This window comes from Athene noctua, chromosome 7 (assembly GCF_965140245.1).
Source record: "Athene noctua chromosome 7, bAthNoc1.hap1.1, whole genome shotgun sequence".
In the NCBI taxonomy this organism is placed as follows: Eukaryota; Metazoa; Chordata; class Aves; order Strigiformes; family Strigidae; genus Athene; species Athene noctua.
The window spans coordinates 39,593,574-39,621,484 of record NC_134043.1 but is presented as its reverse complement, the minus strand read 5'-3'; the positions used below and the strand labels follow the sequence as shown (position 1 = coordinate 39,621,484).

At 43.2% G+C, this 27,911-nt stretch overlaps 1 protein-coding gene and 1 pseudogene across 1 annotated transcript; both read right to left on the bottom strand.

The window, feature by feature from the left end:
- Window positions 1–1,385: 1,385 nt before the first annotated feature.
- BZW1 (basic leucine zipper and W2 domains 1) lies at window positions 1,386–17,408 on the bottom strand. Its single transcript, XM_074910987.1, has 12 exons — window positions 17,251–17,408; window positions 16,671–16,744; window positions 8,717–8,893; window positions 6,393–6,487; window positions 6,078–6,143; window positions 5,691–5,826; window positions 4,999–5,108; window positions 4,710–4,880; window positions 4,215–4,361; window positions 3,774–3,912; window positions 2,778–2,900; window positions 1,386–2,541 (listed from the first exon to the last, which is right to left on the bottom strand). The coding sequence occupies exons 2-12, from the start codon at window positions 16,732–16,734 to the stop codon at window positions 2,510–2,512; spliced, it is 1,260 nt and encodes a 419-aa protein (XP_074767088.1). The 5' UTR covers window positions 16,735–16,744; window positions 17,251–17,408; the 3' UTR covers window positions 1,386–2,509.
- A 3,175-nt stretch (window positions 17,409–20,583) lies between these two features.
- Window positions 20,584–27,911, bottom strand: part of LOC141962651 (aldehyde oxidase 2-like) — a 34,583-nt pseudogene continuing 27,255 nt past the window's right edge.

Genomic DNA, 27,911 nt, shown 5'->3' with positions numbered 1-27,911 from the left:
ATCGGAAAGTCCACCCTGTGAACATTTGTAACGCACAAGCCACACAAGTAACAGATGAGCTTCCTCTATCACCATCGGCAAATACTACTCAAATACCTGAATTCTGTCATCTTGACAGTATGGCCGAAACTTACAAACAAAGAGGAGAAAGGATAAGGGAGGGACAAATAAGGGAAAAGAAACTTCAGTGCACTGTAACTTCCTTCAGGGAACAGATGACTAGAGCCTCTCTTTTTTCCTTAATCTGAAATGAGTTGCAGGGTACAGTCAAGAATGATGTGTGGTTCTTGATAATTTCCTCTTCACGACAGACAAAAATGTCTCTCTCGCTTTCCTTCCAGACCAATAGCGACACACAACAACTGGCGATGATGGAGCGAGTACTGGGGCCTTTGCCAAGGCACATGATAGAGAAAACCAGGTAGTTACATCTTCTGCACCTGGACTGCTATAGCTTAAATATTTTCAGATTTGGCTTAATAGCACATGTTTTAAAAAAGTTAATAAACTCGGATGCACCTTGGGCTGTACTTAACAAGCTGGCCACCTTTGTGGAACAGTCCCAGATCAGTTCCCGAGAATAAACGTGCCGATAAACTTCTAGCGAATCTTTGAATAACAAGCCCCGGTCTGTCTGTTTAAGGAAACGCAAGTATTTCCATCGTGCCCGGCTGGACTCGGATGAGCACAGATTTGCTGGAAGATGTGTTCCAAGTTGGTGTAAGCCCCTAAAGGTAAGATGGCAGAGGGAAAAGGCACTTAGGGAGAGGAGCTTTAAGTACTATTCCAATATTAAAAAACCGCCATGCTGTGTTGTGTTGTTTTCTTCCTGAAGGAACTCATGACCTGTCAGAATTCAGACCACAGAAACCTCTTCGACCTCCTTCAGATGTTGGAGTATGACCCAGCCAAGCGCATTACTCTGGAGGAAGCACTGAAACATCCTTTTTTCTCGCCCTTGAAACGGCAGAAAAGGAAGCTGCCTCCTGTAGCTGAGAAGGCTGATGCCGATGTCACTCCAAAGAGACAAAAAAAAATATTAAATTACTTATTGCCTATAGTTATTTTGTAGATGCCCTCTTTTGTGTTACAGCTTTTTGGATACTGAAGTTTAATCCCACCGCTGGCATAAAACTTAAGGAAAAGATACTGACGAGCCCGCCTGCATTTTCCTGGTGAATAAAAGTCTCAGGCCAGTTGCGCTTTGAACACGTGGAATAGATCACCCTCTGCTCTCTAAACTAGGCCTCCTAACAGCAAGAAAGGACTATTTTAATTGTGTCTTCAGCTGTCATCAGAATAGCTAAAGGCCTAGTACTGATTTTTACCCTCTACCGTCTCTGATGTTTCCTTTTTGGGTAAGAGAACAGAGGCAGCCCTTGACATAAGTGTAAGGATGGCCTTTATTTGTTTAAAAAAAAAGTTACAAAGGAAGGTTACCATAGTATTGAACAGATTGTGTTGCCATCACCGGTTTTTTTAGTCTTTATCAGGTGTACTCAGCTTACCAGTATTTCAGTTAATGTTTGTTATTACCGTCAACAGCATAGATTTTACTCTTTTTACCAAATCTGTCTCAAATTATGAGCTGTCCTGAGAATTTCCATTAAGAATTCAAAGTTTCAGGGAGCAGACAAACTGGTTTAACATGTCATCTGCCAGCACAGAATGATTTCAAAATGTCATGGGGAGGGGGTAGAGTTTAGTCTGCCTTCCTTTCCAGTCATCACCATTCCCAGAGCCTGGGGTAGAGTGTAAGGGCCCCCTGGCCCTGCTTGGAGAGAAGTGCCACAGCCCTAAACCACGACCTGGCCACAAGGCAGCCCCCACCCTCTGCTGTGCCACTCTCTGTACCCCACAGCAGTTACTGCTTGCTGCCCACCACCACCCCTGCCAGCAGGACAGGGAGCTCCCAGCAGCAGGGCAGGTGCCATGCCCAGCAGCTGGGCTAGAAGATTGCTTGCAAGGGCTAGAACAGAGAGGAGGCGGCCCTGGGGAGATGGACAGCCAGGTAGGAACTAAATGTGGTGAGCTGGAGAAAGTGGGATGGACTGAAGCATCACACCAAGTTACCACACAAGCCATTGGCCTCTTCACTTTCAAGGCTTTTTTACAGTTTAATTTGCAAACAGAACTGCCAGAAATTTCATTCACCATATCATGTCTACTCAAATATAGATAGAAAACCCAAGGGGTAAAATGGATTTCATTGTGGAAGGCCTTAAATTACATTATTACAGTAGAAAATACAGGAGGTAGAATATAACTGAAAGGACAAATGCAGGTTAGAGTAAAATCTAGAATAGCTCCTGTAAGCTGCTTAAAACATGGTTTTAAAAACTAAACCCGGTATTTCAATAACTATAGAAAACAGTTAAAATAAATTGCCATGAGAGCCCTTATATCATGCTTGATACAGGGAGGTAGGATGTAAGAATCAGAAGGACACATGAGACATGACACTTATCTACAGCTCCTGTTTGCTTTACTGAGGACAGGGGTTCACAGGTCAGTCACCCTCTTCAGCTTCCGACTCCGACTCTGGAACAGAAAGACCTCATCACCAGGCTGCCAGTGGGGAACGCCCCCCACCCTGCACAACAGCTGCTACTGGATGCCCGGGGGGCCCGTTGGCAAGCTTTTCTACACAGTACCAGGCGGGGGGGCACACTTAGTCTCAAGGGCAATGAACACACCCCCCACACCAAAACAAAGCACCAGTGCACTAAGCTTCCCAAAATGAACCAGCTCAACACATGAGCTAAGCTGCTGGTTACCTTCTTCAGCATTCTTGAGCCATTCCACAAATTTTTTCATTTGCTCCAGAAAAACACTCTTCCCTTTTGCAAGATGTGCATCTTTATACCACTTCAGGATGGGTTCTTCACTCAGCACTTCAGCTGTAAGATGTGCAAGAGCAGCATTACCTGAATGCCAGCTGACAAGAAGTCCTGACCCTGACCAAGAAGCCTTTGCTTTCTCCCTGGCCCAGCACAACCCCCACTCCTGTCCTGGGCCTCCTCAGAATTCTGAGAACCACCCATTTCAGATTGGCTGCTGGGGGGTTCCTGAGCACGCACCTCAGAGCTGCACTTTCACTCCCACTGACAGTCTCATGTATTTTGTAGCTGTCTGGGATGACACACCAAGGAAAGCTTCAGGTCAACAGCTCGGAACAGCTGCAAATTCTTTAAAGTCCAAAGTACCTCACAGGAAGTGTTTTAACTGTTTTTTAAGTTTTACAAGTACAATATAATCTTCAGATTAACAACAAGTGTTCCCATGTGTGCACCACATGTTTTTCAGTAACACCTTTCAACAGCCATTAACAGAGAGACTGGAGCACTCCACAACACCTTGGTGGTCTCAATATCTGGCTGTTCAGTCATTCAGACAGAGAACTAGGAAGAATACATTATCATCTATCCCTACCTTAAAAGGGCCAAAGAGCCTTAAAATCTAAATTTAGATTTGATCTACCACAACTCTTAGAATCTAGCAGACAGGCAGTATCCTTGCCTAGAGGAATACTTCCCCACATGCCAAGGACTGCCACATCCACCTCTGAGAACAGAAATAGACAGTTCTTCAGCTTATGAAGTGCAGTGTTGTAGCACTGATCTTCCCTAAAGGTCTTATCAGGACTGAAGCATTCTGCGAATACCAGCTTTGGAAAAAAAAAAAAAAACCACACCCAAACAACAAACCACCAACCCAAAACCAACTTCCTCAAACTCCCACACACCCCCAGAACTACAACCCCCCAAAGTTACCTTTATAGAAGAGTACCACTATTTTCTGGAAGGCCTTCATGAAGTGAATGTTGTCATAACAATACTCCTGAATCTTCAACAGAAGAGTCAGCTCTGACTGACCTTGGGTAGTAAAGGCAGCAAGTAGAGGGCTGTATTGCTGTGACAGGAACAACCAATTGGCACATGCAGAGCACATCGCATTTTACTGCCTGACTAGGCTGGTTTCACAGTTTCTGTCAACCACTGCTTAGAAATCTGCAACACCCCCCCCCCCTAAGTGCTTCTGCAGAAGTCACACTGCTTTTGCCTCAGTAACTCAGACTATAATACAACTGTTACAAGGGGAAGGATTCCCTGTATTAGGGGGGCTGTAGGTTTTAACTCATTTAAAAGGGAGCTAGAGACAAAGGGAAGCACCCTACTGAAGGGGTGCAAAAGTCCACACTTCAGTTACAGTACCTTCAAATGCTTAATGGCTTGCTCTGCTACCAGCTCCTCCTTTTTGTTCCATTCCACGGTGCTCATTACACTTGACCAGATTATGGCTACCACAGTCTGTTCTGAGATGTTGTTTTTCTTCATCTCTTCCTTCACATACAATATTATCTGCCAGTTAGAATAAAGAGAGTCAGCACACAGGCCACATATGAAACTAAACTAAAATTTCTGTTATAAAAGTAACCTGGAAACCTTCAGAACCACAAATCACCCCCTTGATCATACAGCAGGATTCGGGACATTAAGGAAAGACAATGAAGCAAATACCAAAACACCCTGGTCCTAATTTTAATCCTAGCAAGAGCTAGGTGTTTAAATTCAGTATTTAATTAGGCATGTATCTTCAGAGTAGTATTAAATGCTATTGCATTTCAGATCGTTTGAGCTACGCTCCTACAGAAAAAAGAAAGAAAAAAAAGAAAAGCACCTCCACCTTGTCTGCAGCCAAATACTTACATCCTTGAAGGGATCTCCCCGTGACATCTGCTCCTGAAGCTCTTTCTGCAGCTCCTTCCGAGCTCCTATGGTTTGCTGGTTCCGAACATACTCAGAAAGTTCTTTTAGTCCTGCTTCAGTGAAGTACTTGGAGAAGTGTTCAACACTTTGTTTGTTGGCTGGGAAGAGTTCCTGAAAACAAAGTTTTACAACAACTCTTTCACAAAAGAAACGTGTTGAATACTTTGCTGGTAAATGCTATTTAGTAAACTGGCTTAAGTAGTAAATCAGTAATTTCAGTGGTACTCACCATCAGCCTATTATCCATGTTTACTTTACGAAGACTGACAGCCACTGCATTAATATCTTTTTCATTTATCCATGATTTGAACAGCTTGACTGCAAAAGCTGCAGAAACACCTGTGCAGTAGGAACAGTACTATTGTTATTGAAATTCAAAGCAAAGAGAATCACAAGGTCGGAGAGTATAGGGCACTGAGTTTGGTCAGAACCCTGCTCAAAGCAGCAGCTATGCTCAGAGGCTGCCCTAGCACTGGCTGCACTACCTCTGCCTGAGGAGGCTGCAGCCTCCAGCATGTTGGACTTCTCTCACCACTCAGCATCACAAAGGCTTCCCTGTATTAAACTCAACTCTCCTTGCTGCAGTTTAGGAAGGAGCCTAAAGACAACACACCTTCTGCATCCACAAAGGTCCCTCTCCAAAACACAGTGCTGCCTTGCTGGGCAACACCAGCGACAGCAGCCCCCAGTGTCGTGCAGGGAAGTCCCACACAGCTTTCCAAAAAGACCAGTCTTCTAACGACCTTCCAGGTTGTGAGGCAGCATGTTTACTTTTGCTAATTTGGCAGTAAACCTACCACCAGATGAAGCTAGTCAGCTGCCAGGGTGTACTGTCATCACAATTTCCACCTACTGTGGAAATTGTGTCATGGTTCTGTCCCCCACCACCCTTCCCTAAAGGAGGAGTTGGACAACACTCACCTTCTTTAACCAAGTTCTCATTGTAAAGACTGTTGAGAATTGATGCATTAAGCGTCCCGTTGGCTAGCAGAATACCCGTCAACATGGCCAGTTTGTTCCGCTCAGACTCTGAGAACCCTTTCAGGAACAGCAGCAACTGCAAGAGGAAGTAAGAATAATTACCAAAGAACTACCATCTCTCAGGAAAGTCTGGCCTCCATGTTGGACATTTTTGTTTCAATCAAGGTATTCAACGAGCATAAGCACCAGTTCACTGGTAGTCTCCCCTAGTCATACAAGCTAGCTGTTCTTCTATTAAAGACTTCAACTGTTGTACTTTAATAATCCACTATAGAGCTCATCTTGTGTAGAGTTATTTGTCTACTAATAAGGACCTACACTCCATACCTTTTTGACTTCATCTTCAAAGCCTTTCTCCAGGTACTTGTAACGCCTGATTAGCTTGTTGAAAACCTAAAGAGATACAGAGGTGGTTATTTTTTGCTCTGTACTACCATTTAATTAGAGTTCAAAAATATCACATTCAGTGAAGTTGATCTGAACTCCTTAGAGCACTTGCAGCTTAGAACAGTGCTACTCTACCTCTTCCAGTACACTTCTTAAAGCCGTGCATTAATTTCTACCTAAACTTTCAACTACACAAACATTACATTTTTGACCACTAAACAGTTTAAGTTAAATTGTACTCATTACAACACTAACCTGAGCAAATGCTTGCATGGTTTCTAGGTCTTCCTGTGCTGCAAATACACAGACGTTTGTGCGTGTCATGTCATCTGCCAGGGTACCACCTGGGGCTAAAGAAGAGTTTCAGCATTAGTGGTACTACTTCCCAGTGAGAGTACTGAATAGTCTCCACAATAAGAATTCCAGCACCCCTAACATGGAACGCATTGTCCTTTCATGATGAAGGACAGGATCACTGAAGACACCCCTGCCTTTCCATCTGCTCCACCACTGTAGTGGAACTTTAAAATCAGTAGCTTCGATATAAACATTTAAATATTCTAACCCCCTACTGCTAACTGGAATGGCAATACATCTTGTTTACATGTGGGTAAATTCACATGACCTCCTTTTCCCTGAAAGGAAGCCACTGAAGCTGCTTAATCCTAGCAAGTGTCTTTCTAATGTCTGCTGCAATAGTGCTGCTTTGTAAGGGTCTTGTAAATAACAGTGAGTAGCAACAGGAGATGGAACATGATGCACATTCAAAATTCAGTGTCCCAGAGAGGGGCTTGAAACTTTAGTCTTGAAAGGCACTTGCTAATTAGAAGATGCTTCATCACCATCCCTCTTCAATTTAATACAGGCATTTGATTTGTAGCCAGGCTGCTTCACTAACTACAGCGAATTCAAGCCACCGATTCCAGTGCCAAAATACCTCATCACTGATTTCTATGCTATCTCACATACAAGGGGAGATCCTTTTGTTATGGATTAGTCAGAAACATGACTTGAAGACAGAGATAAGCATTCGTGATTATAATATTAAAAGATAGTAAGGCAACAGGATGACAGTTTTTATTTTGGCCTTGTCTGGCTAAAGATCAAAGCTACTCTACTTACCTACTTGTTCTAGACTAGAGGGAGTTGAGTAAAGGATGCCTATATTAATGTCACGATGCATTTTTCCCTCCTTTCTCAGCCTCATTCCTAGGAGAAACACTACCTAACACAGTATGCGCTGGTTAAGACTCTTGAATGTAAACCCACAGATTGTAACAATTTGGTACAATCACCTAGCAACGCTCCAGACAAGTTTACTTACACTACCAGCTCTTGTCACATCAGCCAAAGAGCCTCTTGCCCAAAGGAACACCACAGTAACTTCAGTCTACAGAACACTGTTCCGATACACAGCTCAGACAGGCAGGCACATGAACTTAAGCCATTCTGAAAGTCTTGCTTTTTCAGCATTTGTGTGAGCAAGTCACCTGACATTTTTGCAGTACTACTGTGAAGACCTCCTCAACATTCAACAGATGCATCCTCCCAAACCAGCCACCTCCACTGCGGAACTGCCATCCAGAGTCTGACAGCAGCCCAGATTCAGGTTATTTCCTCTCCTCCATATGCATTTACATCCTTTGGATTCTATTTCTGTTACATTACAAAAAATCTTCTGCAACTGCCAAATTTCTCATTTAAGTCCTGCCTCCCAACTACTGCATAATAAATGCTAAAATCTGAGACAGACCTTTTCCAGTTTAGGCAGACAACATAAAAGGTCCTCTTCACAGTATTTAGTCAAGTAGGAAACGTAAAGTCAAAATCTAGAAGTACCACTTTATTTTACTACTTTCCAACCTCATTTAGCTTCATTTACTTCTTCACCTGGTTGCTGAGCACCTGCTCCACTCTTTGCTCTTTACAGTGTACACAAGTTTACAAGACTTTGTCATCACATCTCAATTTCCTCAGCTCCCTGTGTTTTCTGCTGACTCAACCACCCTCTCAGTTTCTTACTCCCTGACATTTGCTAGAGGCCATGACGTCCCTGTTGTCGACAACAAGCAATTTATAATAGCATTTCCAAGACTAAGCACATCAGATTCTTCTGTAAACAATATTAATTTCCATAACAACAGGGCAGGGTGCACAAAGCACAGGTTCGTATCAGAATCTTTCAGGTAACTCCGTTGGTCTTGAGACCACAGACCTGGAACAAGCATTCAATCATCTCAGTAGCAGTAGTGAACTTGACTACAGAGTCAAGATCCACTCCTAGTTTAAAAAAAAAAAAAACAACCCAAAACACAATATGTTTTCCTTTAATCCAAGTCTGTACAATCCACACTTTGAAGAATGCAAACCGACACAAGCAAAAATGTGGTAGGTTATACAGAGTATTTCTACAGTAACTTCACTGCTCAGTCAATCATTAAGTTTACTACACATAACTTAAACCCTGTTCTACACACTCAATAGGCTCTTTTGCAGAGTTTTTACACTGAAAAAAAACAGCAAGCTTTTGTAGAGTCAAGTGACTAAAGGCTGACAGCAGCCCTACTAACAGGACTTACCCAGCATTCCACCAGCCACCAGGATGTCAAAAAGCGTTTCTGCATAGCGGCGATAGTCAAGTTTTGCACCAGACGCATCAAGAAACTTTGCTACTGCCTCCAAGTCAGTGCCAGTTTCGGTTAAACCTTGAATAATACAGTCCTGGAACTGAGTAGGGTCAAACCTCTCTTTTTCATCTGTAAAAACAAAGTTTTTATTTTACTGAAATAAAGTTGCCACACACAGCTGTATGTTTTTTAAAGTTTGTAATTTCATCTTGTTTTTAAAAACCCCAAACCAAACTTGCACTGACAAGCCTGACAACTGGTACTAACTAGCACAAATAGTGACTTAACAGTGTAGCCTAAAATGAATTTCACTGGCCAATATAGCAGTAAGAAGTTCTACAGCTTTCACTCTCCTATTCAGTCAAGGCTGGGGGAAAGGCTGTGAAAAGCTAAAACATTCCTTAGTTACCTCTGATTGAATTCTTACTGTAATTTCACTCAGAACAGTTCTTTGTGATGATCATTAGTGGGCTCTAATAAAGCCCATCTGACTTTTCAGTTTGATTCGTATACCACTGTTAAGATCTTAGATCACGCTTTCACTCCAAAACCAGAGGTTTAATTAAATCTTGGAAGGCAATTCAAAATACGTACCCCTACAGTTTTGTGCATTTGACTCTATTACTCCTGTTCCATTTCAGCCCTTTGGACCTCTCACTATTTTAAAAAAAAAAAAAATGAGAAGCTGCATACTATTTTCATATTTGAGACAACCAACAGTACTTGATTTGCCTATGAAGACAATCCCCTCCTCTTAATATGGAGTTAAATGAGTCTGAAGCAACTGCTCTTCCTCAAGTGCCTGGGGGAAATGTAGAAATCTGAGCTAACTGCTTAGCCTTAAATAAACGTGAAATGATGGACTGTAATTAAAGATCCATTTAGCATCCTTTTTGTTAAAGCAGAACACATGCTTCTTCACACTGAAGAAACATCATTTGATCACAGCCTTGTTTTCACTATAGGTAGGGCATAGTTAATATGCAACAAAACCACCTGTGTAACTAACAGTAGCCTTAAATGGAAGAGGGTTTTCAACTTTATTCATCTCAATTCATCCTTAGACTATGCAAACCATGAGAGGAAAAGCTTCCAAAGAAACAGAACTCGGCTGCAGATCTTACTTTGAGTGCTGTCTACAACAGCTTAGCCAGTTTTGTTAGCAGCTGTTAGGAACCCTTCTGTAAGGGGCATACTAGTGTCCTCATACTTAATGCAAGTATCAACACGTTAGTAACAGTTAGGTAGAAGTCTAGAAACACTGGATCGGTTATTTCCCAGGACAGATCCATGAAGCTCATTGTTACGGCAGAGTTGCTTGGAAGCCAAACTACGGTTAAGTGCTTAAAAACAGACAAAACCCCAGGACACTAGCATTTCATCCTCTGCTGGGCGGACTAAACGTAGCTCTCACTTCAACAGCTTCTCAACATGCTTTAACACTGAAATCGGTTCTGTAAATCAACACATACTTCTCTACAACTTAATTACTAGTTCAGTACGTACAGCATCCTTAATGCTGTCAGTTTGAGGTAGAACACTACTAGTATATTGTTGGAGAACGGCTTGCAGAGAGCAAGGCCACGGGTCTCTGCAGAAGCTGATTGCAGCCATCTGAGGTAAACAAAGGAATAAACCCAGGGTACAGTTATGCCAAACAACAGACTGTTATGTTAACAAAGAGAGAAACTGAGGTACACAATGGCCTTGATGGTAAAAACAACCTTGGGAAAGGAGGCAGTCCAGAAGAGGGAAGATGTTGTGACATGTCTGAAATGCCACAAGGGGCTGGGATATTATAATGTAGCTTTTTACATGTATCCAATAGATTTGTGAGTAGTATGCATGATTATTGTAGAGTGCTTATATAAGGTGTGATTTCTGTCAATAAAGTTGAAGCTTGCTCTATCATTCACATTGAATCGGCTGCTTGCTTCCTCCGCCCGCCGCAAGTGGCGCACCGAACAGGGTTACCCAAACTCTGCTTTTCCACCAGACGGAACCCGGGAAGCGGCGGAACGGATTTTTCGGAGCTGGAAGGCGATAAGGTCGCTGCTGATGGCAGTAGACGTGTGCCATCTCCTAAAGCGTCGGGATTCGTAAGTCTGACATCGAGGCAGCTGGTCCGGCTTCAGGAGATTTTGGTGTCCGTGAATGGCTACCCCGTAATTGGCCGAATAGGGGTGAGACCCAGGAAAGGCCAGAGGAATTTAAGGCTGAATAGGGATTTGTTACCCAGGAAAAGCCTCCCTGGTGTCTGGCTACTTGATCGGACTTTGAGGAAGGTCGTCGAGCTGCACCAGGGGTGTGGAATTTGTGGAATTGCTGCCCGGGCAGACACATGGAACGAGAGGTAGCCATTCAACTTTTACAGCGCTTTTTAGAAAAGCGGGAAGTAGGTCCGTTAAAAAAGACTTAGCCGCGCTGATTGGTCTGGGCAAGGCTAAGGGACACTTTAAAGAGCCAAATTTATTGTTTGAAGAAGCAGAATGGTGAGATAATCTTTTAGACCCTGATGCTGTAAATCCTGAAAAAGAATCTGGACTGTCTGGTTTGTATCCTCCTTTAATTGGGGATGATCCATAGATAAAACTGAGGCGAAAAAATCGTAAAAGTGAGGCGAAATAACTTTGGTGCAAGGGAATATGGACACGGCAAGAAGAATTCTTACTCCTGTAAGCTATGAGCCGAGTCATCAGCCACGTTGGGAAGAACGGCATTTTTCTGTTATTAAAGATTTAAGCATTAATAAGAACGGGCTGCAAAACCTCAGACTACACCAGCTGTACTGGAGGCGATGGCTCAGGGATATCGATTGGCCCCCTAGAAATTGGCTAACACTTTTAAGAAGAAAAACCGGCATTCACGCCGGGACAGTATTCTATCTGAAACAACGAGCGTGTGGATCTCCGTGCTCAGCGTTCGGAGCTGGCGGCGGCGGCCCGGGGCCTCCCCGACCCCCCCGCGGAGCGGAGCGGCCGCCTGCGGCTGAGCCCGGCACTGCGCCGCTCTCGGCACACCCCCCCCCCCCCCCCCCCCCGCCAAAAGCGGCAGGGTTATGCAGCACAGGCTTTAGATGTTCTTAATGGAATCTTCGTATTTGTAATATTTGTCATTTTATGTTGTGAATGATGAGTGTCAGGAGCTCCTTTTTGTGTGTGTGTGAGTGTGTGTGTGTGTGTGAGACGCGGCCCACTGCAGCTGCGGAGTTCTCCGGCCAGGGAAGCGGCCGGCCAGGAACTGCAGGGTCCTAGTGCCCGCCCGCTGGGTCATCGGCGCTGCGGTTTGTTTGGGCTCAGTGTTCTAACTGTTACAGGTGAAATACCTCCTCTAGCAGGAGGCAGTAATTTTGTGTTGATTGTTGTTTTGAATTTAGGTGCATACTCTGCGGGGAGAGTGCACCTTTGTACCATCTGCCTAACGAAAATATTGTTAAAAAGGCATCTGCAACCTTACACGGGTTGTTTGTTTTACCAGGGGTTGTAGATGCTGATTATGAAGAGAAAAATCAAAATTATGGTCTGTACCCCTGTGTTCTGTAACAAAAAAAAAAAAAAAAACAAACAAAAAAAAAAAGTAAAAAAGAAAAAAAGAAAAGAGTAAAAAAATTGTTCAGCTTGTTAAAGACGCTGCAATTACTCAGGATTTGGATCAACAGGTACCCCTTAAATATTTTTGGACTAAAACAGTAACACAAGGTTAACTTCTGGTAAAATGTACTCTCGTTAAAGCTAAAAAATCTGTCGAGCTGACAGGCATTTTAGATACTGCTGCAAATGTGACCATAATATCTGTGAGCAGATTGGCTGTTAGCCCTGGTACCTCAAATGCTTTTCAGGGTTGGTGTCATGCTGTAACAATTTAAAGCAAGGATCTCATTCGTGTAAGAGGCCCAGAAAATTGGGTAGCAAATATCCATCCATTTATATTGGAAAACCCCTATTGCATTTTGGGGTCGTAACTGTATAACTCAATGAGGAACTCAAATTGCATCAAATTTGTCTTAATCACCACTGTAGCACAACCCACCCTGAAACCCCCCTGACACTAACCTTGTGAACCGAATCACCTGTGTGTATTGTCCTGCAACAACTTAAAACTGTTATTAAGACTTTAAAAGATTTACAGGCACTGTTAGGAACCATAAATTAGATACAGCCGTTGTGGGCCTAACTCATGATGATCTGCATAGCTTATTTAATATTTTGTGAAAAGATCCTTCACTGACATCACCCAAAGTACTTACAGAAAAAGCAAGACAAGATCTTCACCATATAGCTAATAAGCATCGCAGGTATACTGCATTCCCCCACAGGACAAACCATCGTAGAAAGAGCGCACCAGACCTTGAAAGTGCTTTTGCAAAAACAAAAGGGGGGAGAGATCTTGGCTCCAGGTCAACCATTTGCTCTGCTGTAAAATGCATGCATTTCTTCCACCAGAATGTCAGAGCAACACAAAACCAGTTTTCTTTATCAAGGTATCCAGCTAAAAACATCACTGCAACTTGCCCTGAATACCAGAAAGACTCCATCTCTTCAAACCTTTTAAATATCTCCCCTGTATTACAGGTGTCACCAATATTGTGTCATTTTTCATCATAGATACCAGATCAACAAGAAGTCCAGAGCAAAGCTCAAGTGTTAACAAAAACCTAGAAAGGGGTAACTGGGAAGGACCATTTTCTTTAATAACCTGGGGAAGAGGTTATGCTTGTGTCTCCACAGGTCTCAGTCTCCAATGGTCACCAGCAAGGTGTGTGCAACCACACCTGAGGGTGAGAGGCAGCCAGCACTCAGGATCCAGCTGTGGGTGCTGTAAGTGCCCCTGTGCCGACAGTTTGTGGTCTCTTCGACTGATCTTTTAAGCAGAATGTCTGAGTAATGTTTGCTACTGCAACAGAACAAACTACACTACAGTTGCCAATTCTTTTAAGAGAAAATGCTAACAGTAATTGTAACTCCTTAATGAAATATATAGGCTTACTAGTCACTTGTGCAAAATGTAGTTTAGATAAAATATAGTTATTAATAAGGATAAGATACTGTAAGAATATATGTATTCCACTTTCTTTGTTTAGTAATATTAAGAATTAAGAGCTCAAGTATTTAACCTTATTTAGAAACTCCCTTGGTTTTCCCCCTGGAGTACTGGCCAGGCTCCAGGTGGAACCCAACAGGAGGATGAAATCAGATGTTTCCGCTCAAAGGAAGTTGCCAGTTATTTTGGCCTGTTACTTTGGAGGCTGGACCTGCTTGCAGCGACGTTGGATGCCTCACCTACGGATGGACGCATCACGTAGGGTTTCCAGTTTGTGAGGAAGGGCACTCTGAATTCTCGCTGCATCCAGGGTTCCCCAGCAATTGCGGATCTGAATGTTAGTACCGTATTTTCCTTACTGTTTATTTTTGTACTATTTAGTCATATCCCTTAAATATGGATAGTGAAATTAGTCTACTCTTTTTAATTAGAACTATTCTAAGTATGCTGTGTTTTGAAGTTTGTCTAACTCTTAATTGATACAGCTCTCAAACAAGTCTTGCAGGTGCCGCAGCAAAACAAAGAAAAGGGAGGGCTGGAAGGCATCGGCCTCACACAACTTCTGACAAACAGCTAAGCTTTGATGAAGAACAGGCCTCGTAAGATAGATAAGAAACTGCAGAGTTGTGCCAAGGTGGCAGGGAAAGATCAATCAGGACAGTAGGCATTTTGCCTGGGCTTAGCAACTGCTGCCGACCCATCTCAGACCTGTTTGGTATGCCATTTGTACTAGTCATTATGGTTGGTATAATCAGACAGTCTGGCTGAGAAGGCAAGATGTGACTCCTTCAGCAGTACCGGTGAACAGCACTAGGTTTTGTAGTGATGTTTATACAATAAATTTACATCTTGAAGAAGGAAGAAAGTTTAATAATGATTTGACTAAAAGATTACCAATTATTAGATGGTTAAAAATTCTTTTGTTTTTACATGGAATAACAGTTTAAATTGTCATTGTAATCCTTTTAATGATATTAACCTGTGTGTGGAAGTGTTTTATGAGAACAATGGACTGAACAATAAAAGGGGTCTGGATCACTCAAAAACAAAAAGGGGGATCTGTGGAATGCCTGGGAAACAACGGACATGTTATGAGTGATCCAGACTGAGTGGCATCACTGTAATCAGGCTGTAGCTGTTGGGAAGAACACCGGCAAGGCCAAGAGGATGAGAAACTGCGTGAGTAGCAAAGAAATAAGGATGCCGGACTGTGGGAAATAAAATGTTTGCCTAACAGAAGAACTACGTGTGAACACCATAACGGGACCAACCATAGAGGGCGTGAAGGCTTGTGGACAGTAGTATAGAACCAATCCTAGTTTGTTTGCTTTCATGTGATTGCTCTTTGATAGTATGTGGGATGCTTTGTACTTGATAAGGTACCTTCGACAGTTTAAGGCGTGCTGTATTACAGAGTCAAGCTGCCATACACTTTCTTTTGCTTGCCCAGGGGCATGGATGTAAAGATTTTGATGGGATGTGTTGTTTTAATCTATCCGACCACAGTCAATTAATGCAAAACCAATTACAATAGATGAAGCAACGTTTACAAAAAACACAAGTGGTTGTCAATCCTTGAGACAAATGGTTACAATCTGTGTTTGGTCTGTCCCTATGGCTACAAGGTCTGTTACAAGAAGGATTGCGGTGATTAGGAATAGTACTATTGATTGTAGTAATTATTAAAATAGCATATAGTTGTATAATGACAAATATTAGTAAATTTATGCTTGTGCAGCCTGCACAAAAAGAAAAAGGGGGAATTGTTGGAGAACGGCTTGCAGAGAGCAAGGCCACGGGTCTCTGCAGAAGCTGATTGCAGCCATCTGAGGTAAACAAAGGAATAAACCCAGGGTACAGTTATGCCAAACAACAGACTGTTATGTTAACAAAGAGAGAAACTGAGGTACACAATGGCCTTGATGGTAAAAACAACCTTGGGAAAGGAGGCAGTCCAGAAGAGGGAAGATGTTGTGACATGTCTGAGATGCCACAGGGGGCTGGGATATTATAATGTAGCTTTTTACATGTATCCAATAGATTTGTGAGTAGTATGCATGATTATTGTAGAGTGCTTATATAAGGTGTGATTTCTGTCAATAAAGTTGAAGCTTGCTCTATCATTCACATTGAATCGGCTGCTTGCTTCCTCCGCCCGCCGCAGTATATTAGTAAAGCAGTATCAAACACAAACTCTAAGAGCTGTGCCCATTTCCTCTTCAGGCTTAGAAAACCACCACCAAAATACTAAATTACTCATCACACTTCTTCAGTCATTAACTCTTCTTATGGGAGTAACTGTGTAATACAGAGACAGGCCCTTGCACATCCCACACTTTGGGGTTTTGTTGGTTGGTTGGGGTGGGTGGGTTTGTGGGGTTTTGTTTGTTTTCTAGGGTTAGCTTAATTTAAATCACAGATTCTTATAGCGCTAAGGGGACAATGTAACTTTTATCCAGTCGCTAACACTGAAATTCCTACGAGGTTAGATGACACTTAGATGTAGGTATTGATCTGCAACAACCCTGTGCTGGAGTCCCCCTGTAACCCAGGGGTACTAGATACTTCTGCTTTCAGGCTAAACACACTCAGTACAGTTCTAGAATGACTGCCTCTTAAGCCAAGGTTATCACAGTAAATTCAGAGTCAGTTCTTACTGCCAAATATTTTGTATTAGTACAGAGAATATTCTAGCACCTAGAATTAGCCTCAAGACATTGTATTTAGCGTGGTCTCGTTTAGAAGATGAATGAGAAGCAGATAAAGGCACTGGGTCGTTTATTGACCAAACCCGAGTTTTAACCGGGGGCCACACACACGGCGCTGACAGCGGGCAGGGGCAAGATGCACCCTGCAGACCACTTACCTCTTTTTCTAGTTTTAAAACGCTGGCCTGATAGCGTCGGCTTCTGCGGCTTTTGATTATTCATAAAAGACACCCTGCAAGGAAGCAGCAACACGCCTCAGGACGCCAGCTGCGGAGCCTGCCCGCCCCGCCGGCCGCCGTCCTGCGCACCCCGCTGCCGGAGGGCGCCTCGCCAGCTCCCCGCCCGGCCTCTCCCCCTCGGCACCGCTCCTCCTCCCCTGCCCTTCCCCGGCCTCCATTTCCCCACGGCACGGGGCCGCCAGCGAGGAGGCGCCGGCCCCCGCCTCGGCTACCCGGCACGCCCCGGGCCTCCCCAGGCGGCAACGGCAGCCGCAGGGCGTTGGCGAGACCTGCGCGGAGCCGGGCCCCGCACCGCGCCCCGCTTTGTGCCCGCCGCGCTCCGGTGCCCGTGTGGGGAAGGACGGAGAGCGAGGCCCTCCCCTCCGCCTCCATCCGAGCGCGGCGCGGCCGTCACGGCCCGGCCAGGCCTAGGCTGGGCTGGGGGCAGCCGTCCCCATCGGGCCGAGCCGCCCCCCGGCGGCGCCCGGCGACCGCCCCCCGCCTCAGCCCATCTGCTCACCGACTTTAAGGCAGAGAGAAAACGCCCAAGCGGCCCGGAGCGGAGACGGGCACGAGCAGGGACGAGCGGCGGCGGACAGAGCTCTCCCGGCGGAACCAACGCGAGAGGAAGAGAAGGAGGGGAGGGGAGGGCCGCGCCGCGCCCCGCCCGGGGCGGACCATCCCGCTCCACCAGGCGGGCAGGACGGGAAGGGGCCGGGAAGGGAACGGGCCTTCCCCGGGGCCGGCCCTGCGCTGGGAACCCACCGGAACCTGGCGGCCCCCGGCCCGAGGGGCGCCCCCTTCCCCGCGAGCGGGGCTGCCCACCCGATACCGCCCCCACGCCCCGGCAGTGAGCGCGCCCGCGCCTCGTCACTTGCCGCTACGCGCGAGCACCCGCCCAGCGCCCCCGGGGGCGGGCTCCGGGGCGGCCCAGGCCGGCGGCGGCGGCGGCCCGGCCCGCGGAGCAGAGCCGGCCCCGGCCCTGCTGTGCGCCGGTTCCGGCAGCCCGCTGTGCGCTCCGAGTGTCAGCCGGGTCCCTCCTCGGGGCTGGGGGTCAGGCCTTCCCGGGAAGCGTCCCAACAGATGGGTACAGACAAGATAACAGGACAGAGGCTGCTCTGGAACAGCAGGAAGTTTCCACAAAAAAAAAAAAACGGCCCACTAGACCAACCCCGCTCGGGCAGCAGCTCGCCTGGCGCAGAGGGGAGCAGCAGCCTGAGCAGTGGGTGCTCCCTGGCTCTGCCCTCAGAGCTTCGGCAGTTCAATAATAAGCAGATTTCCAGTCGAAGTGGTGTTTATTTGCCTGCAAAATGTGCAAAAAGGCTGATGCTTGCCAGCATTGTGACAGTTGCATTTCAGAAATTTGCAACAACATGCAGTCCCATTTCCCAAGCTGCTCAAAAAAAGTTACGTAATTTGTTTGTGTCTTTTCCAAGGTAGTCATTAAACACTCAATAGCATATTGACTGGAGGTGTAAAAATGGGAAGCCTGTGTGACCAGGCAAACAGCAGTAAGTAGAACTAATGGGGTACCAGTGTTTTAGTTTAGATGATTAGGAAGACAACCTCAGAAGTATCCAGGTTGCAAACTGGGCCCCATCAACAACAAAGGGAGTTTTGCCTTTGGCTTCAGTATTTTAAGATTTCACTCCTAATCACAGAATTATTTGTTCAGCAGAAACATGGCATTTGAAGGGGAAAATACCAAATAATATATTCCTTGCTGTTCATTTGATTATTTATCAAGAGCTGTAAGGCTTCCTGCCTAAGTAAACTTGTGTTTTAGAAGGGCTGATGTCTTAACTGATCGAACTTAGTAAATTCAGACTTGTAAAGAAGCTTTAGACAAAGCTTATGTCAAGCCATTTCTCTTATTCATTTAAATACAGAGTAACTGTCAGAAAATCTGCTATCCCAGATCCTAGTCTCACTTTCAAATGGATTAGATATTGCAGTTTCAGATTTGACAAGCTGTTTCGTACAATTTACTTGATGTGTGTGTCAGAGGGATTGGAAACATTAATTATTAGTATGTTAAATTTATGCCCAGAATTTCTGTTCTTTATTAGCATCTTGATTAGCGTTCTGTTAGGTTCTGTACAAATATATACATATAAAAAGAGCACTCTATTCCAAAAGGCACATTTGACTGTGTTTTCATTTGTGCATTCCTCCAAATAAACCTGTCTGTCAGTAGCTGTCAGAGCTTCTGTATGTTTACTAGCTCTCTTTTTCTTATGTGGGGAAATTCGAAAAGCTCATGGGGCTTTACAAGTTTAATTTCACACCTTCATCAATACCATACTTGCTGTGCTCTTAGGTCCTAGATTTGCTGTTACAGTTGTAATAATTTCTTCTTTCCTCAGATCCTGATGATAACATCACCTTATAAAGATGTCATGTATTACAGTCCATACAGACAGAATTATCAGTTATAAGCTACTCATATCTGACATAGAACAAAGTTCCTTAGTTCCAGAAGTGCAGGCCTTCTCTCCTGCAGTTAAAACACCGTTTCTTTCACTAGCAAGTCTCATCCTATCTTCAGGCTTTAGAGCAGTCTGTCAGCAGACAGCATAAACAAAGCCAGTATGTTAGTGTAGGTCCTTTAATTACTGTCTAAAAAACACACGCTGCCAAATTCACACAGCAGCACGTAACAGGAAACGTCTACCAAACTGAATATAACAACATGCAACATACTCTGTATGCTGATACAGGGCAGCACATGCAATTGCAACTCAGTTCTTTGCTCCCCCAAAAGGCAAACCACTAGCTCACCAAAAGATTGCAAGCTCCCCTCTAGACCTTACACAGCTGCCAAATTTCCTCCATGCAGAAAGTATAATGATTCTTTGACTAAAGCTCTTAAAATGACCAGTTATCAGGTGTATAAACAGAGCAAGTCCCCGTGCTTAGGAAGGGGAAAGTGAGGTCACCTGCACAACCATGACTTCTTAATTAAGGCCATCCCCAGCCCTATTTCTTTTTTATCCCAGCAAATCACTTCCACGGCTGTGAATCTTTTCATGGCCAGAATCTTGTCAGGTGTAGCAGAGGGGTCATCGTGCCTCTTGGCTAAATTGTAATTTTTCAGAAGCAAGCAAGGAGAAGTGTTGGCCTTTGGTGTTCTTATACAATGCTCTAGGTGATTTGCATCAGCCACTTCCAATCCAGGAAACACACCAATTCTGGTAATTTTTTTTTTTCAGTAGATATTCTTTGAAAACCCTATCCTTGAATGTATCTATGTTTAGGAAGGCAAACAAGTATTCCTTATCCATCCATACAAGAGGTAGAAGAGATTACATTTAAACCTTGAAAAAGAACAATCTGTGAAATTCTTTCATCCAAGCAGAACCAGTTAGCTTGCATTTGATCCCGCTGTCTTATTCAGTTATCCTAAAGTAAGGCCATATCTTCAGAGAGGCTGCTTACCTTCCCCTGGTTGTTCTTGTCTGGACTACAGGCATTGCACAATCACCCAACCCAGCATTCCCGTAGTTACACTACCCTTGCAGGTTAAAACTAGAGTAAAACTTGGAAGCAGTAAAATAAATGTTTTGTTCATTCTGCAAGACAGTTATACACTGGGTATATAAAAAATGGAAAGCTTTAAAAATCAGGAAAAAGTAAGCCTATGCTTGCCATGTATGGACACATGAATGTGGAAATGAAACCACTGTCCTTTCTGGAGCTCGAGTGCTTGTACTTGCATCTGAAAGTGTAATACAATTTATCTCAGTTGTACAAGATGACTCCTCCATGCTTCTGAGAGCCTCAGTCACAATAAATAGAATTTCTTTAGATGAACGTGTTAGGGGTTGATGCCCACTTGAGGTGAGGCTGATGCAGCTCCACTGCCCAAGGTCCAACCAGTAGCAAGGCTGAGCATGTATTCTCAATGAGCAAACACGCAAACATGTAAAACATACGCATATAAATACAGTTGGCCACACAGATCAACACAGCCAGAAACACTCTGCACTCACGCAGAGACAAACAGCACCAATGGCCTCGTCCTGTTCCCCTCTCTGACGGATTAGCATGAAGGTCCGTTAGTGGAAAATGTACGTATAGATATACACACACACACACACACACACACACACACTAAGGATTCCCTCTGGTAACTGGCTTTAGACAGTGTATCCAGTCCCAGGTGTCCCCCCTTGCTGTCACCTGTATGTAAGACCCACCAAGGCCCACAGCCCCTCTCCAGTATGTCTGTTGCTGTGAAATGCATTACTGCAGCAGATTAATGAGAAAGCACCAGGCTCACCAAGTCACACATTTTGAACTCTAAGCTTGCACACTGGTCATTCTTATTATCAGTAGGAGCCAAATTTCATCTCATACCATTTTCAATACCGTTTTCCTTGAAACTGTATTGGATATAGATCACTGTCATGAAATAGCAGGACAGTGCCTTACAAGTTTGCTTTTACTGAAGACATATTTCAGCAAATTCAGTTAACAGCGCAATTAAATCCCCAAAATACCACATTCAAAAATACCCTAAGGGAGATCACATTCAGAAGGAGGATTTTCACCTTTATATATGCAAATTTACAGATGTGGTGGTCTGTCCCCCTGTATTTTTGCTCACTCATCTATGGTATCCCAGAAATCCTCACCTCTGTTATGAAATTCACCCAAAGCTGGTACTGGATACCTGTCCTGCTGTTTAACCCTTCCCACCTCCAGTACACCTCCCTCACCTTGTGCCCTCTCCTTACCTACAGATGAATGCATCAGCTATGTCCTACTTTGCCATTTTTGCTGGAAAGAAGAAGCAAAACTGTGGGTAAGGCAAAGGAGAGGAGGAGTGAGTGCTGACAGTGCAGTGAAAGCAGTGATTATATTCCAGCTCTAAGAGAGATCAAAGTCAATAGTGGCTCAGAGATACCCAGTGATATGGCAGGCCTGAGATGAGCTGCCAGAAAGCAAAGAGCTATACTAGAGTATTACTGTGGTAGTAATAATGTGTCAGTGTCTAGAAAACAGTTGGCAGTATGTACTTTCAGAATCTCTGTTCTACTCCAATACATGTGATACACTGCCCTATCACTAGTCAGTGTCTAATTCTGATCTTTGGGTTTTCACAGAATCACAGAACAGAAAGAGTGGATAACAACAGTTGTGACTCTCCAACTCTGTGTAGAAGTGGCAAAATGGTCCTATTTGTCATTTGCTCTTTCTTGCAGGTATTTTTGAAATTGCACGCAAATTCTTTGAAGTTCATGGGGTAACTCCAGAACTATTCCAGTGTAGCATGGAACACAATTTGATTTAGAAAGAATTGTATGTTTCAAAATGAGAGGTCTCTTACTTAGCAGGACAATAGAACTGGTGCTTATATCTTGTTCTGCAAAGATGGATAGAGGTATATATCTCTGTGTGTGTAAGTATTATAGTTCTATTTCTTTCTTGCAGGAATGCTTTCAGTCAGTAAGTTGCTGAAGGAGTCACCTTGTTGTCTGATACTTAGGAAAGCAGTATTAATCTGTATTGATGGCCCATGGCTTACAGGTTCCAGCTTTATCTTTTGGAATCTGAAAGAAAATATAGAGAAAATTATATAAAGAAAACTTGCTGTAATTCAGAAATCCATGTAATCCACAAATGCACAAATTTTGCATGCACAAATTCCCTGCTTTCTCATGTTATAAAAGTTGTAAAATCAACCAACTTACCCCTAGTCAACAGTGGCATTCTTGTAATTGAACAGGTGATTAAGCACATCTCCCTATAGCACAGGTGAGCTCAGAGCCTGAAAGGCTCAGATTAGAGGAACTGGCATATAAGGTTCCATTATGCAACATGGTTTAATGAGACTGCATTAAATCATGGAGGCCATGATGTTTGCAAGGAAATCCTACATTTCTGAGGGAATCCTCCATGTTCCTGGAGATGGAACATCAGCTCCTGATGAATGGAGAACATCACCTTTATTTCAATTCTAAGTTGTTACCAAGTGTTTGCACAACACCTAGCCTGCAAAGGTTCTGTGTTCACTCAAGCAGCTCTAGGAATACTTCTTAGATCATTACACAGAAAATGACCCTATACAAAGGAATTAGGACCTAGGCTGTTTAGGCCTTTACAGTTAATATTTTAAATTTGCACCCTTAGATTCTGTGGATGCCACTCCCAATGGTGATGCTTTCATGGAAACATAAATCTAAAATTTGGGAGTGCTCTTGTGCATGCAGCCTGTGTACTAACTCCATGTTGTGAAAATACCTGGATGCATGTTAGCCCATATTTCCATCTCCCTGGTTTTCAAGGAAGAAAATAAGGAAACTGGGATACATAGTTCAAAGTGAAATCAGTCTAGACCAGAGGCAGAGGACAAGTGGTGGAGCACACCTACTCTGTGTCTAGACATAGTCATAGTTGCTAATAGAGATGCAAATAAAGTGACACTAAAGACATACTCAGACTCTAATCTGAGAAGGTTTTAGATTAAAGGAGATACAAAAATTGGAAATATTACCACTGAGGAAACAGCACAGGTTCCTCGGTTCTGAATTGTCAGTTCATGTTACTCTGTCAACAAAGCTGAGCAAAGCGTCACTGATTGAATAAAGTGCAAAGCTTTGCTAATTGTGGTATGTTGAAGAAAAGAGATTTGTCTCACTGACTAGTCTACATGCACAGTCCATTCAGATTAAAAAGAACTGAGAAGTTGGCTAGCTCACAAAAAGAATGAAAATAACCTTACCATTTCAGTAAAGACATCGTAACAGGCCATGCGAATCTGCTCAACAGTCAAGGGACTGTTCAGTGCCAAGTCCAGGGGCAGTCCTCTTTCTTTCTGTGTAACAGCCACTGCACCTCGTATTGCAAAGAACATGGAGCTACCCAGGAAGAACCTGGCCTTGCCCATGCCCTGACAGAGGAGAGAGGCAGCTGGAGTGACTGGCTTTAGAAACTGTCAGCAGAGAGTTACATCAGCACATCTCCACTGTAGGTATCTGAAATACACCGAATTACACTAGCTCAGTATTTGGTCATGTCCAGCATGTTTGGATTCCTTGGATCTCTGAGAACTTTCACATCAGCAAAACATCGCAGACCAGGATTGGGCTGGTGGGGATCATTTTAAAATTCACAATACAGCTACACTATCACAAAAGCTTCCTGCTGGAACTTCAGTGCTCATATTATAAAGCCATTAAATAACTCATGACTTCTCACATAAACTACCTTTTCTATATCCAAATGGAATTAATTCTATGTGATGAAAGAGAGGAAGAAAGCCACCCACCCCCACTGTCACCTTAGCCTCTCTTGCGTGGATAAAGTTTGTGCTTTCTAATTTTGATAAGAAATGTGCCCTTTGTCTATATCTATTTTCTTCATGTGAAAGAGTTTGCTTACTCATTTACACCATGTAAGGCCATTAAGAGTGGACTTTCTTCTGGAAATTCTTATTCCTTTGTGTAGTGTTTTTGGCTGGGGTAGAGTTCATTTTCTTCACAGTAGCTAGTATGGGGCTGTGTTTTGGATTTGTGCTGAGAACAGTGTTGATGACACAGGGATGCTTTAGTTACTGCTGAGCAGTGCTTACACAGAGTCAAGGCCTCTTCTCCCTCTCACCCCACCCCACCAGCGAGCAGGCTGGGGGGCACAAGGAGTTGTGAGGGGACACAGCAGCTGACCCCAACTGACCCAAGGGCTAGCCCAGACCGTATGGCGTCATGCTCAGCCTATACAGCTGGGGGGAAGGAGAAACATGGGGACATTTGGAGTGATGGTGTTTGTCTTTCCGAATAACTATTACGTGTGATGAAGCCCTGTTTTCCCTGGAGATGACTGAACACCCACCTGCCAATGGGAAGTGGTGAGTGAATTCCATTCCTTATTTTGCTTTGTAAGTGGCTTTTGCTTTACCTCAAACTGTCTTTATCTCAACCCATGAGTTTTCTCACTTTTACCCTTCTGAATCTCTTCCCCATCCCACAGGGGGCAAGTGGTCGAGCAGCTGTGTGAGGTTGAGCTGTCTACTGGGGTTATACGATGACACTTTGTCATACCTGCTCTAGACTTGAGGGTGGAACAGTAGGAATTCCTGTCTTTTAGTAGCCAGAAGCCTACACTCCCTTTTAATTCACCGTTTTATTTTGAGATGCTTTTATTTTTTTGCTTTTGAGTCTTATCTCAATCCTAGCGCTGGGTGCCTCCTCAGAGGATGATGTACCCTTAAAACTGAAAGAATGGTGTTCTGCCACAGCTAGTGGAAGAATTGGTATCTATTCCCATACCTATCACAGGTTTCCGGTGAGATTCTAGAAAGTCACTTAATCTTGTCTCATAACTTCTCTGCCTTTAAAGAGGATCATATTTCCTTCTTTCATCCTTTCTCCTGTCTAGGCAGTTTAACCTCTTCAAGATGGACTTTTTCACCTTTGATGAAAGTTTCTAAGGGTTTCTAAGTGCTACTGTAATACCAACAAAGCATAGGAATAAAATTATTCCAAAACTTCAGAATTCCATAGCTGAAACTGGAATTTTTTTTTTTTGTAAAAAAAAAAATTCTACCATACACTGCAGTCACGGTTTTGCAGCAGAATCACCTGGTGTGCTTGCAAACAGTGTTTAACGTTTACCTTGGAAGGATAGATAGCAACCAAGTTGTGTGAATTTGGCAGTAAATAGACACAGAAATGCTCAGGAATGCCACAGATGGCAGGGATCTTATATGTATCTGGGCCAAAAGTGAGCTGCTCTCCTTCTGGGGAAAAGTAGATTTCTTCTAATGTATAAAGATCAACTCCCTGGATGAAAGCCTCTTCAGTCTAAGGAAAGAAAAAAAAAAAAAAAGTAAACTTCTACCTCTCATCCAGTCATTTTAAAAGATAAAAATATATATACAATTAGACTTACTTTTTAAGCCTACATATGAACTGGCATCTTTCCTTCCAAAAGTAGAAATTAGCCAACATAGATCAAAATAAGACCAAGCTGTCCTCATCTGACTTACACAAATATTTTAATTGGCTCAAGTTCTATTCTTCTTTATTCCTGGCTAAACTCACTGTAACTAGTAGAGTTACCCCTGATTTGCTTTTGCAAAATTGCCAAAGAGAATTGAGTCAAATCCACGGGAACTCCAGTGAGGAGATATTTGCTCAGGGACTATGACATAAATAGTCTGCTCAATCTGATATTTGCTTAAAAAGATTTGCAAATAGCTAGTGAAATTTTTTCTAGAGAAGAGCATCTCAGACACAAATAGATGATAGGTTGGATATGAAGAGAAAATAACAGGCCAATCTAAAGTAGGAAGGAACAACTGGTGAGTAGACACCTGGGCTATGACAGTGGTGACGTAAACACCGGCGCAAGGTGAACATAGAATTGAACTGCTAAGAAAGAATGATTTGATAAATTTGGCAATCCTTAAATGTGCAAAATGAACATAATCTTCTAGACAAAGGGCAAAATATATGAAGATGAACCTGTAATAGGATGAATATGCAGGATGAGAAAGGCTTTTAAATGTAGGTCATATTTTTAGGAGCATTTCCTCTGACTCTGCAAAGAAATGACAAATATTTTTTAGACTCTGAGTTCACCACTACTTTCTTATTTATAAACTATTAGTGAGTGACACCCCTTTTATCAGTGTTTGTAGATATAGGTAGTTGAATCCATAATACAAAGCTCAGATGCTAACTCACCTGTAACATCTTAGTGTGGATTCCTTGTCCCAGTTTAATTCCACCATGAGTGACTAGCAGAGACCTGTCTATATAGATATGGATGAGAGCTCCAGCCTGAAGAAAAGCCACAGAAACTTGGTAATTTTCTTACTTCACTAAACAAAGATGCATAAGAAAAAGAGCAGGGCAAAGATAGATTTAATTCACAAGAATCAGTATATTATTAAAAGGGAGTGGAAATTCTCCAGCAGTCTGACAAGAACAAATATCATGGCTCTAAGACAGGATGGACTCTAAATGAGCTAGTAGTTATTCAAAGGAATTCTGCAGGGATCATAGTAATTAGTTCAAAAAACAGAAAAGCATATTTTTCTTCTCATTAAACCAGGTGAATTAAAAACATGCTGGCTCTAGTCATAATGTATGTGTAGCCCCAGATACTATTCCCTCCTCATCCACAAAAAAAAAAAAAAAAAAAAAGGAGGACAGAGCAGAATTTGAACCTGGAATCAAAGGCATTTTGGACAGATGGCAAGGCATCTCCTACTATGAACATCTATAGAACTTTTCTCTTAGAACAAGCAATAGCAGAACTGTACTTTTGTTTTTCTGAAACTGAGGGATTAGTCCTAGTCCTTTTTGTTTCCCTGTATCCACACAGGGCAATAATAAACTGGTGTTCACAGTATGTAATGTTGATGGAGAAATGACATAACTGCTCTTCCATTCTCTCTCATAGGCAGTCAAGAGAATGGCTTAGAACCTGATTCACTTTCTGTTTGTATTTTGTGCAGCCTTGTACCAATAAATAGCTATCTTAAACAGGGGAAACGCAAGAAGCAGGTGGGAGTAGAAGTAATGAACTTTCATTCATGGTAAGATCAAGAACAAATAACTTGCCAAGGAATGGTGATGACAGAAATCAATCCCATACTTGCCGTCCACTCTTATAAAGAAACAAGTGAATACAAAAGAGAACTAGAAATTCTGTAAAGAGACATTTTGCTGTAGCGTGCAATCAGCTACCAACACTCAGAGAGCAAACAGTAGAGCTCAAGCGGTTGTGAAATACAGTGCCTCCAGGACATCTTTTTATTTGTTACTAATTCTACATTGAGAAATAATGGTCATGTGATCTTTTTGGTGCCAGCTTATGACGTTTGCAGTCAGGTAACATTTTGCTGATGTCAGTTAGAGCTTTAGCTGACAGAGACAAGATTAAACAATAAATGTATTCTCTAAGATTCAGGTCTAGAGTTCTGGAAATTCATCAATTTTGGTCTGGCTTCTAGAATCTTCAGATAACCAGTATGTGTGCAAAATTTAAAAAAATACTAGAACTTCCACCAGAAAATCTTATTGCTATTATCCATATATGACTCAGCAAACTCATCTTTGTTTTCTTTAGCATACCTCTAAGCTTGGCCTAAGCAATTCTTGATAAGTGATATATGAATCAAAGATTTGAAATACATGCCAAATATAAGGCATGAGCCAGTCTTTGTCATAG